Source organism: Thamnophis sirtalis, unplaced genomic scaffold, assembly GCF_051295495.1.
Source record: "Thamnophis sirtalis isolate CommonGarterSnake01/CBP01778 unplaced genomic scaffold, rThaSir2_p1.2 scaffold_15, whole genome shotgun sequence".
Taxonomy (NCBI): Eukaryota; Metazoa; Chordata; class Lepidosauria; order Squamata; family Natricidae; genus Thamnophis; species Thamnophis sirtalis.
Window position 1 is genome coordinate 5,923,634 of NW_028261395.1, and position 16,942 is coordinate 5,940,575.

The following is a 16,942-nucleotide window of genomic DNA, read 5'->3' on the forward strand; positions in this document are numbered from 1 at the left end:
GAGAACTAGGGCAGTGTTTCCCAACCTTGGCAATTTGAAGATGTCCGGACCTCAACTCCCAGAATTCCCCAGCCAGCGTTCGCTGGCTGGGGAATTCTGGGAGTTGAAGTCCGGACATCTTCAAGTTCCCAAGGTTGAGAAACACTGATCTAGAATAATTGCAGAAGGCATTCGCTGGCTGGGGAATTCTGGGAGTTGAAGTCCGGACATCTTCAAGTTCCCAAGGTTGAGAAACACTGATCTAGAATAATTGCAGAAGGCATTTGCTGGCTGGGGAATTCTGGGAGTTGAAGTCCGGACATCTTCAAGTTCCCAAGGTTGAGAAACACTGATCTAGAATAATTGCAGAAGGCATTCGCTGGCTGGGGAATTCTGGGAGTTGAAGTCCGGACATCTTCAAGTTCCCAAGGTTGAGAAACACTGATCTAGAATAATTGCAGAAGGCATTTGCTGGCTGGGGAATTCTGGGAGTTGAAGTCCGGACATCTTCAAGTTCCCAAGGTTGAGAAACACTGGTCTAGAATAATTGCAGAAGGCATTCGCTGGCTGGGGAATTCTGGGAGTTGAAGTCCAGACATCTTCAAGTTGCCAAGGTTGAGAAACACTGATCTAGAATAATTGCAGAAGGCATTTGCTGGCTGGGGAATTCTGGGAGTTGAAGTCCGGACATCTTCAAGTTCCCAAGGTTGAGAAACACTGAACTAGGGGCTAGAGACAGTTGATATTGTCCTCTCTGCTACAGGTGAGGCTGTCAGAAAGACTTTTTGGCAGGCAACGCAACGCCTTCGCCTCAGCCTCGCCGGCACTAATGAGAGACGCGGCTCTCTTGCCCAGGGGAGGCGAAAGCCTCTCGTTTTGTACGCACCAGCCGCGGCTGGCGGATACGCACGTCTGGGTGGCGTGGCGGATCCATCCTGGGCGCGGAAGTTCTGCCGCTAGCCCGGCCAGACCCTCCGGTTTATTCTTATCATTATCATAATTATTAATTATTATTATTATTAATAAGCTCCCGAAATGGGAAGTGCGCTTCTGCATTGGGAAGGGGGGGGAGGACGCCGCCAAAACCAAAAAGCGGCTCCTCACCACTCACCCTCCCCTGCCGCCTTCCCCCCAAACACCTCCCCCCCCCTTTGCGAACGTGGCGTGCCATTTGGGCGGGAAATGCCTGGAACGCCATTAAAGCCCACCCACTCACCTCCCGCTGGCAATGGGAGGGGGGGAAAGGCGGAGAAGCAGGAGGGGAGCCGAGTGGAGAGGAGCCCTCGGAAAGGAAAGGGGGCTGAGGGAAAAAGTGCCCGCGCTACGGCAGGCTGCAGACGCCCCTCGCTCGCTCGCTCCCTCGTTCGCCTGGCTTCCCTCCTCCTCCTCCTCCCGCCGTCTCCTCAGCGCTCCCTCTCGCTCGCGCTCTCCCCTCACGCCGGTCTAGCTTGACGCAGGCGGGCAGCTCGCGCTCGCCCCTTGGCAAGTCGGTGAAGCCGGGCGCCGGACCCAGGATGGTGGGGCTTCTTCTTCTCCTCCGCCTTCCCTCCGCGTAGCTCCGCCGAAACGAGGCGAAGGGAAGCAGCGGCGGCGGCGACGGCGGCTTCTTCGCCCAAGCCAGGCTGGAGCCGTGCGTTGAAGGGCGAACGGGATCTGGCGGTAGAAGCAGAAGGAGCAGCAGGTCGCTCGGAGCAGCGGTTGGCAAAGTTGGCTTGAAGTGGGACAAGCGGCAGGCGGCGGCGGCGGCGGCGGCTACTCCTCGGCGGGGCGGGGGGCAAAGTTGCGACGAGAGGAGCGGGGGGCGCAGGCAGGAGCCCCGGGGAGGAGGAGGAGGAGGTGGTGGAGGAGGAAGAGGTGGAGGTTGAGGATGGGGACGCTGCGGGATTTACAATACGCCTTGCAAGAAAAGATCGAGGAGCTCCGTCAGCGCGATGCGCTCATCGACGAGCTGGAGCTGGAGCTGGATCAGAAGGACGAGCTGATCCAGAAGCTGCAGAACGAGCTGGACAAGTACCGCTCCGTCATCCGGCCCGCCACCCAACAGGCGCACCAGCAAACCACCGGCGCCTTGCACGGCGAGCAGAGGACCAAGAGGCAGGCCATCTCCGCCGAGCCCACGGCTTTTGACATCCAGGACCTCAGCCATGTCACCCTGCCTTTCTACCCCAAGAGCCCACAGTAAGAAGCCGTTGTGTCCGTGTGGCCGTCTCCCCCCCCTGTGGTGTCGCTCGATCTCGCCCTTCTTTTTTCCCCCCTTGTCTCTTGTTGTCTCTGTCGCCCGCGCTCTCCCTGGGGGATTCCGCCGCCTGCTTCTCACCCATCGCTTCTCATCTTCAGAAATCGCTTCTCCCTTCCCACTCTGCCTCTTTCACCCCACAATCCTCCTCCTAACCACTCAACTCTGGGCAAGCTGGTGGACGGCCACCTTTCCACTAGCCCCATCCAGCCTTTTTTCTCTGTACTCTTGTCAGGTACCAGCTTTCCCCCTTTCCCGGGGGAGGAATTTTTCCCCTCCCTAAGAGTGTGAAAATGCTGTCTCTGTTCCCCTCTTCCCAAATTATCACAACAGCGTCGTCAGACTGGCTCTCTATCAGCCTGGCTCTCTATCAGCCTGGTATGTGTTTCTGACTGGGGTTGGTTTTTATTTTGGGGGGTGGTTTCTGTTATGGCTTCTGGTTTGGAGGTAGGAACCAAATTCCCTAACCTGAAGATTTTGGGTGGGAGATTATGCGGGTGGCATGGGGTGGAGGGTTTCCATTCACTCCTGTCTGGGAAGTATTTATTTATTTAAGGGCAGCCAAAGAGCCTGGCATCATCTTAAAAGACCCATCAGGTTTGTTTGTTAGATAAGAGATGTGTAGGTTTTAAGGTGCCTTAAGACTCTTGGTATCTTTTGTACGAGAGACTCACTCGACCAGTGTTTCTCAACCTTGGCAACTTGACCAGTGTCTAACTAGACCAGTGTTTCTCAACCTTGGCAACTTGAAGATGTCTGGACTAACTAACTAGACCAGTCTTTCTCAACCTTGGCAACTTGACCAGTGTCTAACTAGACCAGTGTTTCTCAACCTTGGCAACTTGAAGATGTCTGGACTAACTAACTAGATAGACCAGTGTTTCTCAACCTTGGCAACTTGACCAGTGTCTAACTAGACCAGTGTTTCTCAACCTTGGCAATTTGAAGATGTCTGGACTAACTAACTAGACCAGTCTTTCTCAACCTTGGCAACTTGACCAGTGTCTAACTAGACCAGTGTTTCTCAACCTTGGCAACTTGAAGATGTCTGGACTAACTAACTAGATAGACCAGTGTTTCTCAACCTTGGCAACTTGACCAGTGTCTAACTAGACCAGTGTTTCTCAACCTTGGCAACTTGAAGATGTCTGGACTAACTAACTAGACCAGTCTTTCTCAACCTTGGCAACTTGACCAGTGTCTAACTAGACCAGTGTTTCTCAACCTTGGCAACTTGAAGATGTCTGGACTAACTAACTAGACCAGTCTTTCTCAACCTTGGCAACTTGAAGATGTCTGGACTTCAACTCCCTAGACCAGTGTTTCTCAACCTTGGCAACTTGAAGATGTCTGGACTTCAAGTCCCAGAATTCCCCAGCCAGCGAATGCATTCGCTGGCTGGGGAATTCTGGGACTTGAAGTCCAGACATCTTCAAGTTGCCAAGGTTGAGAAACACTGAACTAGACTAACTAACTAACTAGACTAACTAACTAACGAATCCCCTGGGAAATGTTGGCTGAAGCAAAAAGGCTTTTGCCCAGTGATGCTAGTTTCCTCTGGCGACAGGCAAAATGCTGTAGAGGAATTTTTTTTTAATGACCTTTAAGAAAGTGATTTGACAGCCTTCTGGGCTGTTTCCGAGGAGTGCAAAGGCTACCCATCAAGGGGGCAAGGTGGGAGAGCGTGGCCCCCCAAACTAGGGTTAATCAGGAAGCAGACGTAAAAATGTCACTATCTTTTTCCCCTCCGTCACTTTCTCCTTTCATAAGAGTAGAACATAAAAGGCTTGTGTACAGAGGTTTTTCTTTCAGCCCTTTTTTTCTGAAAGATACGAAGTTTCTCCTTCTGGGGAAGTTTAGTTTTGCTTTAATCCCTCTCACCTTTTGAGTGGTTGTCTTTCCCCCCCTCCTTTTCGGGTTGGAGGAAAAAAAAAAGGCTTTGAATCACTTCATTCTTTCATCCTAAGCTTTGTCTTTGCTATTCCTCTCTTGAGAGGGGCAGCAGGTGGGCTGGGCTGCAGAGAAAGATCAGAAATGCCTGAGATCATGGCTTACCTTTCTCAAAGAAAGAAGCCAGATCTCTTTTGGCCTCCTCCTCCTCCTCCTCCTAATCCTAGCTGTGGAGAGAGGCTTGTTGCAATGATTTGATAATGAGGGGAAGACATGCTACACACACTCTGCGTTTCTCTAGTACTATATCACGTGTATCACTTCAGCCCTACCGCTCCAAATGTGCACTGTGCCTATGCATCTGTCTGAGCATGTCGAACGAGAATATGGGTTTCCCTATGGTCCTCCTTACTCCAGAAGAAACCTTGGATTTATGCTGCTAACTTTTGGCATTCCCTGCTCATATTTTAAGTTGTCCCTCAGGCATAGCATTGCCAGTGCAGGATTTCCTTTTGATCCTTCTCCTTTCACTCTTCCGCTGTTGCCTCAAATCCTTTCTGAGAAAGATTCTGAAATCTTTCTGAGCTGTTTCAAAGACTTCACAGCCATCGGGCCCAATTGGTGTCGTGAAGTTAACAGGGTTTTTGAAAGAGGAGGCAAATCAGGGTAGGGGGAGGTGGCTGGTTGTACTTTTTGATAACCAAGGTTTGAATGTCCTAAGTCTCACCACCTGATGTGCATATCTTTACCTAAAATAGTAGTGTGTTTGCAGTGATAATCAGATGCTGTGCATTTAACTGTCTTGAAAAGATACACATTTATTGGGAGGCAATTCTTACAGGGGATTAAATCCCATCAAACTGAACGAGATCTACTCCGAACGTTTTGGAGTTCTCCAAACATTCTGCACAGAATCGAACTAGATCTCTTCCTAAATATCCTGCATTTATAATAGATACATACTAACATACTTAACAACATGAGGGTGTTCCTTATTCATTATTCATCGATTTGGGGTTCTCAGAGCTACCAAGCACTTGCTTATTTTAGGAAAAAGTTTTTATCTAACGTACCAAGTCATGTATTTCAGTGTTAATGAGTGCCTTTATTCGGAAAGGTGAACAGATGCCATCTTCTGTTCAATACTATCCATCATTATTAGCTAAATGAATCCACATCTAAACAGTAATAGTTATGCCTCTACTGTGGTTGATTGATAAAGGATAAAATGTTATCCTAGGTGGAAATCGAAACCGGAAGACTAGGAATTATAAGTTGGTAAAGTGATCTTGAAACTTTCCTCTGTCTTATTCTTGCATTTATATTGTGTTTAATGAGTTTACTTAAATATACCTGGCTGGCCACCACTGAAATGGAATGGTTGATTAAACTAGCCTCAGAAGAGAGTCCAGCGGGAATCTTTACACTTAAATTGCACAGTTATAGCAGTTTTTCATATTGAACCACAGAGAAATATGCCAAGCTCACATATGCGGCTTAAGCTCTTGTGTTAAAAATGTTTTATGCAGGCTTAAGTTTGATTCATAAATCTAAAATTGAGCTCGGCTTTTGGCAGCGATAAGGGCATTTGTAACACGTTGGCACTGACTCCTAGGGAAGTCGATTGCCAACCCACTCCATCTTTGCTGTATTGCTGTTCAGCAAACTACTTGAATAATTTCTTTCGTTAGGTGCAAGCAGTGCCAATCTGGGTACTTAGTGGGGCTATCGAACAATTGCTCTGCCACCTGGATAGCTGGCAGAGACATCGACTTGAATTCACTCATCATGTTGAATGGTTTAGGCTCCTGAACCGGGAGTATTCGATGAGAAGAAAACCGAAGTAGCATTGTCAGAGAGGCTGAGAGAAACATCTCATTCCATTTACTAAGTTGCAGATTAAATGACTGAATTGTAAAGGTTCACACAGTTAATAAAAACAAAGATTTTTCTCACTTCAGTGTTATGTTCCACTGAAAGTACAGAAGAACTAACATTCTGTTAGAACAAATGGCCCAATTTACATTCCATTCTGCTGAGACAGAAAGTACTGTGTGAGATTACAACACTGTACATGCTTCGTAATTATAGCCAGGAATAACCGGGGCAAAAAACCCCAGGGAATGGAGAACAGATTTGTTCTCTTTCCCATCTCCTCAATGTCCTTAATATACATTTTTTTTAATGCATGACTAATGTCACAACTTTCCTTTGCTGAAGTGTTTGATAAAATATTCTTGGTGGCTTCCCTGCGTCCTGTTGTGTTTCTGCTTTATCTCAACTCCTTTTTCTACATTAGTCATGACATTTAGGTAGGATCCTCTGGCATTTGTTCTGAGGACTATAGAAAAAGAGGTATAATATGCTAGATGGATAGATTTCATCTAGCCACAAGTTGCTTCTTCCATGAGTGCCAAAATCCAGTTCAAAATATTGTTCAGTAGGGAAGCTTCATCCTGTTCTACTCTGAACCTGTCTGTAAGGATGAGATTTGCAAATGTATTGGGAGTGAAACTCTTGAAAGTTCTTTTTTTTAATTGGTAGTCCTACAACCTCTAGAAAATATCACATGTAGTTAAAAAAGAGTAAAAAGGTAAAGGAGTTCTCCGTGGATTTTACTCCGATTATAGGGAGTGGTGTTCATTTCCATTTTAAAGCTATTGAGCCAGCGCTGTCCAATGACATTTCTGTGGTCATGTGGCCAGCATGACATCAAAGAACTACCTTCCTACTGAAGTGGTACCTATTTATCTACTCACATTTGCTTGCTTTCGATCTGCTAGATTGGCAGCAGGTGAGGCAAGAACAAGAGCTTGCCCCGTTGGAAATGGGTGCTGAACCTTGGCTTCCAAGCCAACAAGCCTTATCTTAACCGCTGAGCCACTGCGCCGTGCATCATTAGTCACGACGCCATTAGTAGGATGACTTTATTCTGTCTGGAAACTTCTTTTCAATCTCAAGCCATGATCATTTTCATGATCAGCCTTTTATGGCTGGTCTCAAAATCTCATGGCTTGAACGTAGAACATCTTCATGCAAAACAGTTTCTGAAAGACAGTGGCTATTTTTCTTTATTTCACGAACTTCCTAGGTATTTTAATATATTAAATTGGTATTTGGAGAAGGGAAGAAGTTGTAAGCTGCATCTTCTACCACGTTTGATGGTTCTGTGGAATCCTGCTGAATTTATAGATTGCTTTAGCATAGCAATGGATCAAATAAAAAAAAATACAAAGAAGGGTAGAGAGACTGTAACAATACGTTTAGAAAGTGGGCAGAGAGAAAATGAAAAAGAGAATAGCAATAGCAATAGCAGTTGGACTTATATACCGCTTCCTAGGGCTTTCAGCCCTCTCTAAGCGGTTTACAGAGTCAGCATATATTGCCCCCAACAACAATCTGGGTCCTCATTTCACCCACCTCGGAAGGATGGAAGGCTGAGTCAACCTTGAGCCGGTGAGATTAGAACCGCTGAACTGCAGATAACAGTCAGCTGAAGTGGCCTTCAGTACTGCACCCTAACCACTGCGCCACCTCGGCTCTTATCCAGAAGTACTTTCCATCAAACATTGTTTAATATAGGCAGCATATCATGGTGTAGCAGATAATGTAAGATGGTGATTCAGTAGGAACTTATTATATCTAGGGTAATGTTGTCTAATAAATTTTAGAATTAGAAGAAAATTTAAGTGAGCACCAATAGGACACTCAATTTGAGTCTGGAGATAACTCACAAGTTCATTGTTGGTTTTCTCCCAAAGATGTCTCTTGGCTTCCTGATCTCTATTCTCTTTCTGGCTTGAATGTTTCAGAGGAAAGAGAATGCGGGAAAAGCAGACACCTGCTTCAAAATATTTTTCTATTGGTCTACCGCTTTGCCTTTTTGAAAAGGACATATTGGAAGGATTGTTGTAATACATCTTGCTTTGGAGCTTTTTAAATAAATTTTATTTTTTTTTAAAAAAAAAACACCTGTTCTCGTTTTACACTTGTTGTCTGAAGTGTTCCGTGGGGAAATTTAAACCTCTAAAGGAGACACACAGCATTTTTTCACAAGGCGCTGATTTCCTTTTACGACTGTCCTATAAACTGTCATGGAAATGATATGGTAAGGATGAAAAAGCAAGCACGCTTAAAAAAGAACACACAACTCGATATGCAGTACATGAAAACACAAAGTCTTTAAGCAGATGAAGGAAAGTGTGAAGTTTCCCCCAATGTAAATGCCGTCAGATATATTTGTCCAGAAAAATAATGACAATCAGTTACACCAACTAGCAGATGTAGGTGGCACAATCCAGTTTATTTGAAAGTATCTCCAGGAAGAGGAAGGATATTCTAGAGCAGTGTTTCTCAACCTTGGCAACTTGAAGATGTCTGGACTTCAACTCCCAGAATTCCCCAGCCAGCGAATGCTGGCTGGGGAATTCTGGGAGTTGAAGTCCAGACATCTTCAAGTTGCTAAGGTTGAGAAACACTCTTCTAGAGGATACAGTATATAGGTCAAGTTATGATTTCATTAACTTCCTGTAATTGACAACCCTCTTTTTCTGGTTCCATACTGAATAAACGTTCCATTTTGACACAATCATTTGCAGTGGGATCATGTACAATGATCACATTTCCATTTAGACTCTCCTTTTAGAGAGAGTTTTCTCTCCTTACTGATGGTCACTTAAAACTAATCATATAGCAGAATTAGAGAGGAGCCTCATTACAGCAAAGCTGCATAAATCTTTTTAAGTAACATTTTCCTTTTCTACAATGAGCTGCTAACTGGGGAATAAAAGCAGTTTCTCCCATCCCTGATCTAAGGTTTGTTTCACATTAGCTAGTTTTATTAGTGTGGCTTCCGTGAAACAGTTCCCACTTTCGCTGATCGAGGGAGATGATGATTATGAAATTGTTAGATCGTTTGTTCTTTCCTGCGAAAGAATAATTTGCAAATCTTTGCTATCATACGATTCGTAACAGGTGACTTTGTAATAGCGAAGTTGGCTATGTAGATATGTGAACAGATTTCACTCGCTTGTTTTTCTTAAATCAGGAACACATTTAAAGCAAGAATTCTCCTTTAAATATAGCTATTTTTTTTAAAAAAAAATCGTACCATTTATAATTCGATTGCCATCCAGTCAGTTCTATTGAATTCAGTGGAATTTTTCTTTTCAGTAGACGTGTACAGGACTGTTATTCAGAAGTAAATTCCACTCGTTTCTGTGAAAATAAACAGATGGATGTCTAGGTATGTGACACCATAAAATGCCTTTGAAACGTCCTGTACAAAAACTTCTTGTACAAATAAAACCAACACAAGTTGATTTTATTTCATCAAGTTGGCTTTATTCCCCATTTGGGATACTTTGCTGACATTTTCTTATAAAGCAGGACTTTTGCCTTCTAGCTAAGCTTTAACTGCTAGACACCCCCCCCCCCCAAATAATAATCCTGATTTAGAAATGCTGACCTACAGACTTCATACCAAATGTTGGCCCAGACTTTAGGCAGACGCGTATGAATGGAAGGTAAGATGAAATTGCAGGAATTGTATCTGCAACAGTGGTGGGTTTCAAAATTTTTGGGAACCAACTCTGTGGGTGTGGCCTCTTTTGTGGGAGTGGCTTGCCGGCCATGTGACCTGGTGGGAGTGGCTTGCCAGCCATGTGTTTTCTTTCTTTCTTTCTTTCTTTCTTTCTTTCTTTCTTTCTTTCTTTCTTTCTTTCTTTCTTTCTTTCTTTCTTTCTTTCTTTCTTTCTTTCTTTCTTTCTTTCTTTCTTTCTTTCTGTCTTTCTGTCTTTCTGTCTTTCTGTCTTTCTCTCTCTCTCTTTCCTTCCTTTTCTCTCTTTGTTCCTTTGTTCTTTTTTTCTTTCATCTCTCTCTCACTCTTTCTTTTTTCTTTATTTATTTCTTCTTTTCTTTCTCTTTCTCTCTCTCTGTGTGTCAGTCTGTCTGTCTCTGTGTGTGTGGGGGGCAGTGGTGGGTTTCAAAAATTTTTGGAACCTCTTCTGTATGTTTGGCCTGCTTTCTGGGTCCACTGGTGGAACCTTTTCTGACCGGTTCGGTAGATTTGACGAACCGGTTCTACCGAATAGGTGCGAACTAGTAGGAACCCACCTCTGATCTGCAAGATACAAAGAGAATTTAATTATCTGACAGAAAGGTTAAGTTGGCCAGATAGGTAAGATCCGGGCTGGATCTACACTTTCTGATTCTGTCAGTTGCTAAAGAAATAGTGGGGTAAAAGGTCTTCATGGGAAATACCCTGTAGAATAGGGGTGAGAAGTTATGGCATCGGTACAACCTGTAAGGATTCAACTTTAGAATTCCTTCTAGAATTCAACTTCTAGAATTCCTGAGCCCACACAGTATTCTGGGAGTTGAAGTCCACAGCTTATAAAGGGGTCATAGTTTCCCACCTTTACTCTATAACTACCTGCAGCTTTTCTGCAGGAGAGCCTTCAGCTTTTCTGCAGGAGAGCCTTCTCTGTGGCTGCTCCGACCCTCTGGAACGAACTCCCCGTGGAGATTCGAACCCTCACCACCCTCCAGGCCTTCCGCAAAGCCCTCAAAACCTGGCTGTTCCGACAGGCCTGGGGCTAAAGAGCTGTTGCCCCCGTCTCGAATGGTATGACTGTTGTGAGTTTTAAATTATATATTGTTATGCTTGTTGTTTTTAAATTTTTTGTCTGTATCCCCCTTCCCCGGTTCGAGTTGTGAGCCGCCCTGTGTCCCCTTCGGGGGGGAAAGGGCGGCATATAAATGCAATAAACTGAAACTGAACTGAACTGAAACTTCTGCTGGATTTTGACTTGACTGAAGAGATAAGGGAGATAACTATAAATGCTGCACCATATGCTTCTTGTTTCCGTGCTAACACATCTAATATGAGACACTGGAAGCTTGTTCCACAAACCCAGATAGTAATTTTCTGTACCTGCCTTCCCTAAGGTACTGTTATTAGTCGTGAACTTATTTTCTGCTTCCAACATGATAGAACATTCTGTGAAGCCTGACTCTTCAGATGAGTACACCATATAAATGACCCAGTGTGCCTTAGTAATACTTCACAATAATTTACCAGGACCTTCTGGTGCCCTCCAGATGTGTGGGCTGATGGTTCTTATACTTACCAGCCAACAGGACTTTGATAACTGCATGCAAGCAGACCAGATTTCAGGGTCTGGAAGGCTGTTTTGGATAATACAAAACCGTCCTGTATTGTGCAGAGTTCCAATCTCAATTCTGCACAGTTTTAATTTATGGCCTGTATTCCAATCTAATTATTAGATTCCCATTTCTCTAACAGCAAGACAGACAGTGTTAAAAGATTTAATGGAAAATGTAATTCATTATGTGGTACAAAGAGTAATAGAATTTGCTTTTGCCACTTCGAAATGTGTTTGCTTAACAGCGTGTTTCCTGTTAAGGAATTCATTCATAAACAATGATTTTAAAAAAACAAAACAAAACAGATTGATGAAACTCTAACATCAATACGATAACTTCCAGATATTCTGACTCAGCTTAACACACAGAAAAAAAGGCTAGAAGAGCTTTATATTTTAAAATAAATGAATAAACAAAATGGCAATCCAAGTGTAAACTGGCAGGTCCTTAACTTGAGACTCAGGACTGTGCTTTCCAAAATATTAATCGCTCATCTTCTCCGTAGTTTATTGGGGAAACTATTTGAAGGTTTGTGGGGCATGTTATTTTATTGGAGAAAGGCTGGCCTCTTTCCCCAGTAGAGAGGGACATGGGAAATGAGCGTCATTCTTTTTCTGACTGCTGTTTGCTCATAAGGCGTAGAGACATATATTTTTTTTTAAAAAAATCCTCCCTTGTCTGCTTAGCGGTGGAGGGTCTCCACTGTATCCTAGCAACCAGAGGCTAAAACGCTGGTCTTTTTCCCCATCTCTGTCTCTTCAGTCGCCTCGATTGTGTCAGTAAGGTGGCAGGGCTGAGGATTAACTTGGGATGACGGGTCTCCTCCGTGTGGCAATTTCAGAGGTTTTTAGAGCCTCTGTGTGGTGCAGTTGTTCGGCCATCCTAGCCCTCGGTCCTGTTACAGGCATCCCACAAGCTGCGCGTGGGATATTTGAACTGTGCAGAGCAAGGGTGAGTTTTCTCTTTGGGTCTGCTTGCTTCCTCTTTCTCATTTCTGCCTCCCTCAAGCCAGGTTATATATTTCGAGGGCTTTGCACCTGTATTGTGTCATGCTGCTTCGCTCCATTGACAACACGCGTGTGGAGAGTAAGCCAACAGAGATGCCACTGGGCATTGTTAAGTCCTGCAACTTACGGGTCATCCATGATTAGCCTAGAAAAAGAACATGATGAATTACTCCGAATGACTGCAATTGTATAATTTCAGCTCACTGAAATTACAGGTAGCCCTGTAATTTACCTGTAAACACTACCTGTAACTATCTCATGTAGACTTAAGAAACACAATCGGGACAGGAGCTTCCATTGCTAAGCAAAATGGTGCTTAAATGAGTCAAGCCTGAGTTTTTTTTTGCTGCAGTCGTTATGTGAATCACACAGTCATTAAACAAATCCGGCCTCCCCTATTGATTTTCCTTGTCAGAAGCCTCCGGGGAAGTTGCTAAATAGCATTTATGTGACCACAAAGATGCCGCAACTTTTGTAAGTGCCACAGCTGGTCATACGTGATTTGGATTGGATTGGATTTATTCTATTTGTATGCCGCCCTATTCCCGAAGGGACTCAGGGCGGCTGAACAAAAGCCAAGGGGAGGGGAGAAATATAGAAACGTAAGACAAAAACAAAACAGGACAATACAAACAATTTAAAAAACACAACTAGCACAGCCAATTCGAGTAGGGGTGGAACTCAACAACCCCAGGCCTGCTGGGACAGCCAGGTCTTAACGGCTATAAGGAAGGCCTGAAGGGTGGCGAGGGTCCGAATCTCCACAGGGAGATCGTTCCAGAGGGCCGGAGCAGCCACATAGAAGGCCCTCCTCCGAGTGGTCGACAGCCAGCACTGGCCGGTAGATGGAATTCGGAGGAGGCCTACTCTGTGGGATCTAATGGGTCTTTGGGAGGTAATTGGCAGAAGGCGGTCTCTCAAGTACCCAGGTCCAATACCGTGTAGGGCTTTATAAGTGATGACTAGCACCTTGAAGCGTATCCGGAGACCAATAGGCAGCCAGCGCAGCTCGCGGAGGATAGGTGTGACGTGGGTGTACCGAGGCGCACCCACAATCGCTCGCGCGGCTGCATTCTGGACAAGCTGAAGTCTTCTCTTTAGATTTATCTTCAGTGCTGTCTCACCTCTGAACAAACAGTCATTACATGAATGGTTGTAAGTTAACAGCTATCTGTATACAGGTAGTCCTTGACTTAAGGCAAACGGAGCACAAAATTCACGTTGTTAAGTGAGGCATTTGTTAAGTGAGTTTTTGCCCCATTTTACGACCTGCCTTGCCACGGTTGTTAAGTGATACATTACAACACCCTTTGATTCAAGGGTCCTGAAAAATGCTCTCCTGCTAGACCCGGAGTAGCATGCAGAAACAAGAGAGAACAGACACCCCCTCCAATAGGCTGGTCCCCTGCCATCTAGGGCTATTTTACCTGGGAATAAGCAGAGACATACATTTCTTAAAGTAATATATAAAAAGGGTGGTTATATGGATTGTTCTCTTGGCTGGAGGAGTTAGCTTTTGCTCTGAGGCCCCATTCTTCTTGGGAAGAATGCAGAGAATCTGCTTGGTGCTTTTATCCCATATTTTTCTCTCATCCAAGCTTATTTTTAGTATTTGAGAGCAAAGAAAACAAGATAGTTTGGGTCAGAACCTCTAGTTCTGGGTTGCCTTGTCCCTTTTGTGGACAGCTCACAGGGTCATTTACTTATGAACTGGGCGGGCCTGCATTTAAAGATTGACTGGTAATTAGTTTCCGAGGTCATTTGAAAGCCCTTTCATGATGTGGCAGCATTAGAAGTGTCCTTTGATAGTTAAGACTATATTTTTTTACGTTAAACTAATAGGGTGAAACAAAATTCCTTTATTCTCTCTTATCTCTTGCCTTTTTACTCTTTACTAACTAAACTCTTTTTCAGCACTTTGCATAATGCTGCTTACTTTGAAAGGGAATCATGAAATGCGTAGTTTTGGGTGTAAAAATGTAAAGCCTCCCGTCCTTTCCTCCCACAAATGTAATATTCAAAGGTAGTTGTGCAAATTGTACGGCTACTGTCGACAGTCTCACGGCTCCTCTCCGTGACTAGCGATTATAACATAGATGCCCAGATACAAATTTCTATGCACTGCAAAGTTAAAAGAACACTGGAAATATTTCTCAGTCTTTCCATGGTCTACTGCTTTCAATAAGTAGTAAACTGTATTTTTCTATTTCAGACTCGCAATGATGGCCATACGGTTTGTACTACTACGTTAAAAAAAAAAACCACCCCCAAAAAGTTCACTTAAAACGTAGTTGCCAGAAATAAATATCCTGATTTTATCCCCCATTTTTTCCTAGATGTAATGGAAATATTTATTCACACAACTTTCATTTACTTTCCGAGACAGTCCAGTCAACCTTTTGTGAGCTCAGTATAAATTAAGCTTGTGTGGATAATGATGCGAAGATAAATATCTTGAAATTCTTGCCAGAAACGACACAGAGTGTGCTATAATATTAAAAGCTCCATCAGTCAACTGGGTGAATTCTTGGGGGCTCCAACTCTCTAGTGTTTTAAGTATTGGCTTTTAAGGAGACCATCTTAAAGCTATTAAATATCCTTAGCTTCAGAATCTGGGACCATTTTGACATGCACTTAAGATGTTGGATGCAATACTCTTCTCCATAAACACTATCCATAATAGAGTTAGGCCTGCCTCAAACATAAAACACATCAGAGGTGGTATTCTGCAGGTTCTGACCAGTTCTGGAGAACCAGTAGCGGAAATTTTGAGTAGTTTGGAGAATTGGCAAATACCACCTCTGGCTGTGTGGGATGTGGGTTTTGAATGGAGATTTTGCAGTATCCTTCCCCGCCACTCCCACCTTTAAAAAAAAAAAGTCATTGTCAATTTTAATTGGGTTGAGATATTCTAATTAATTTTTTTAAACTTTTGTATCTCTCTTAATGTTGTACGCCGCCCTGAGTCCTTGGGAGAAGGGTGGCATATAAATCTAATAAACCTAAACCAAGCCACGCCCACAGAACCGGTAGTAAAAAAATTGAATTTCACTACTGGCCCCACCCCCATCTATTCTGTGCGTCCCAAGTCTCAGCTGATCAGGAGGGAATGGGGATTTTGCAGTACCCTTCCCCTGGAGTGGGGAAGGGATGGAGATTTTACAGTATCCTTCCCCTGCCACGCCCACCAAGCCACACCCACAGAACCGGTAATAATATTTTTTTTAACCCGACCACTTGGTGTTGTACTTGTAAATTAACTACAATGAAAAACATTGAATTGTAGGGAAAGTCAATGACTGTTGTTATCACTTTTTAAAAGCATGTGATATTTCACCCAGAAATACAGGTCAGTTGGCATTGCAATGAAGTTACAGACTTTTAGGCATGAAGCAGTCCTGCATAAACCTTACTCTCTTTCACAAATAGACTGTCTTCTCCCTGCAATACATCAGTAGCAACCTGTTTCTTCCACTTACATTATTCCATGCTTTAAAAAAAAAACACATAATGTTTAATTCAACATTTTTTAAACTTTAAAACCCCAATTACATTTTTACACCTTTGCGTTATCAGTATTTTTTTCCCCTGATTTCAAATTTGCCATTCTAAGGCCTACTGTTTTATACATACACCTGCTTATTTCATAGTTACTCATTTATATAATGCATACAACATTTACACCTCTATTACACTCTAAATATATACCATTTCCTTTTCTTATATTTTCTATGTATTCATTATGCATTAATTTTACATCTCTTTTCAAGTCCATTATACCACCTAGTCCATGTCTTATAATACTCTGCTTCCTCTCTATCCCTTAGTTCCATTGTTAATTTATCAATTTCTGCACATTCTAGCACCTTTTTTTTTTATAATCTCTGCTTTTGAGGGAACTTCTTTTGTTTCCAATTTTGGGCAAATGTAATTCTGGCTGCAATAATAATGTGAAGCATAATATATTGAATTTCTTTACTTATATTTCCTTGTATTATTCCTTGCATTTTAATTGCCCTTTAATGAATACTTTGTTGTGCAATCTTACTGGTTATAAGAACCTGGTTATATCAGCCAGCCCTTTACGAAGGAATGATACAGTCACAACCGCTATTCTCTCTCTCCTGATTCTGCTTTTTCCTGTATTTTCAATTCGCTATTTCCACAGATTCTTTGCCCTTTTATGGCAAATAGCTTGATCAGCGTTAGGCCGTGATTTTAAACAGATCATTTCAAAGGCTATGTGTGGCTTGGGTTCTTTTTAAGAGTCTCTCTTTATTTTCCCCAGTCCCTCTGTCACAGACATCTGATGTTATGTGAAGTTATTGATCTGGGGGATATTGGTTGAACTACTAGTCAGTGGGAAAAACTAGCTCTGGGAAAGCAGAGTAATAGACTTTTAGAGTAGATAGTAAAATGGACCCTTATCATTTGTAGTTCTTCCGTAACTTATCTGCACTATTCGTCATCAACAATGATTGAGTCTTCATTGACATATTGCAGTACATTTGGGGGAGAAACCCCTGCAATTAGTGTGACAAGAGTTGGTATATATTCCAACAACTTTCTGACTCTCTGTCTAAATATTTTTTTTAAATTTTTTGACTGACGAAGTTCTTGGATGAGTAGAGAAATGTCTCAGATTAACAAACATTGGGTCCAA

At 43.3% G+C, this 16,942-nt stretch overlaps 1 protein-coding gene across 1 annotated transcript in view; it reads left to right on the forward strand.

The window, feature by feature from the left end:
- Window positions 1–1,807: 1,807 nt before the first annotated feature.
- PRKG1 (protein kinase cGMP-dependent 1) overlaps window positions 1,808–16,942 on the forward strand; it is an 837,202-nt gene continuing 822,067 nt past the window's right edge. The window contains exon 1 of the mRNA XM_087702530.1: window positions 1,808–2,157. Within this exon, the coding sequence (XP_087558656.1) occupies window positions 1,847–2,157 (311 nt within the window). The 5' untranslated portion in view covers window positions 1,808–1,846. The remainder of the gene's footprint in view (window positions 2,158–16,942) is intronic.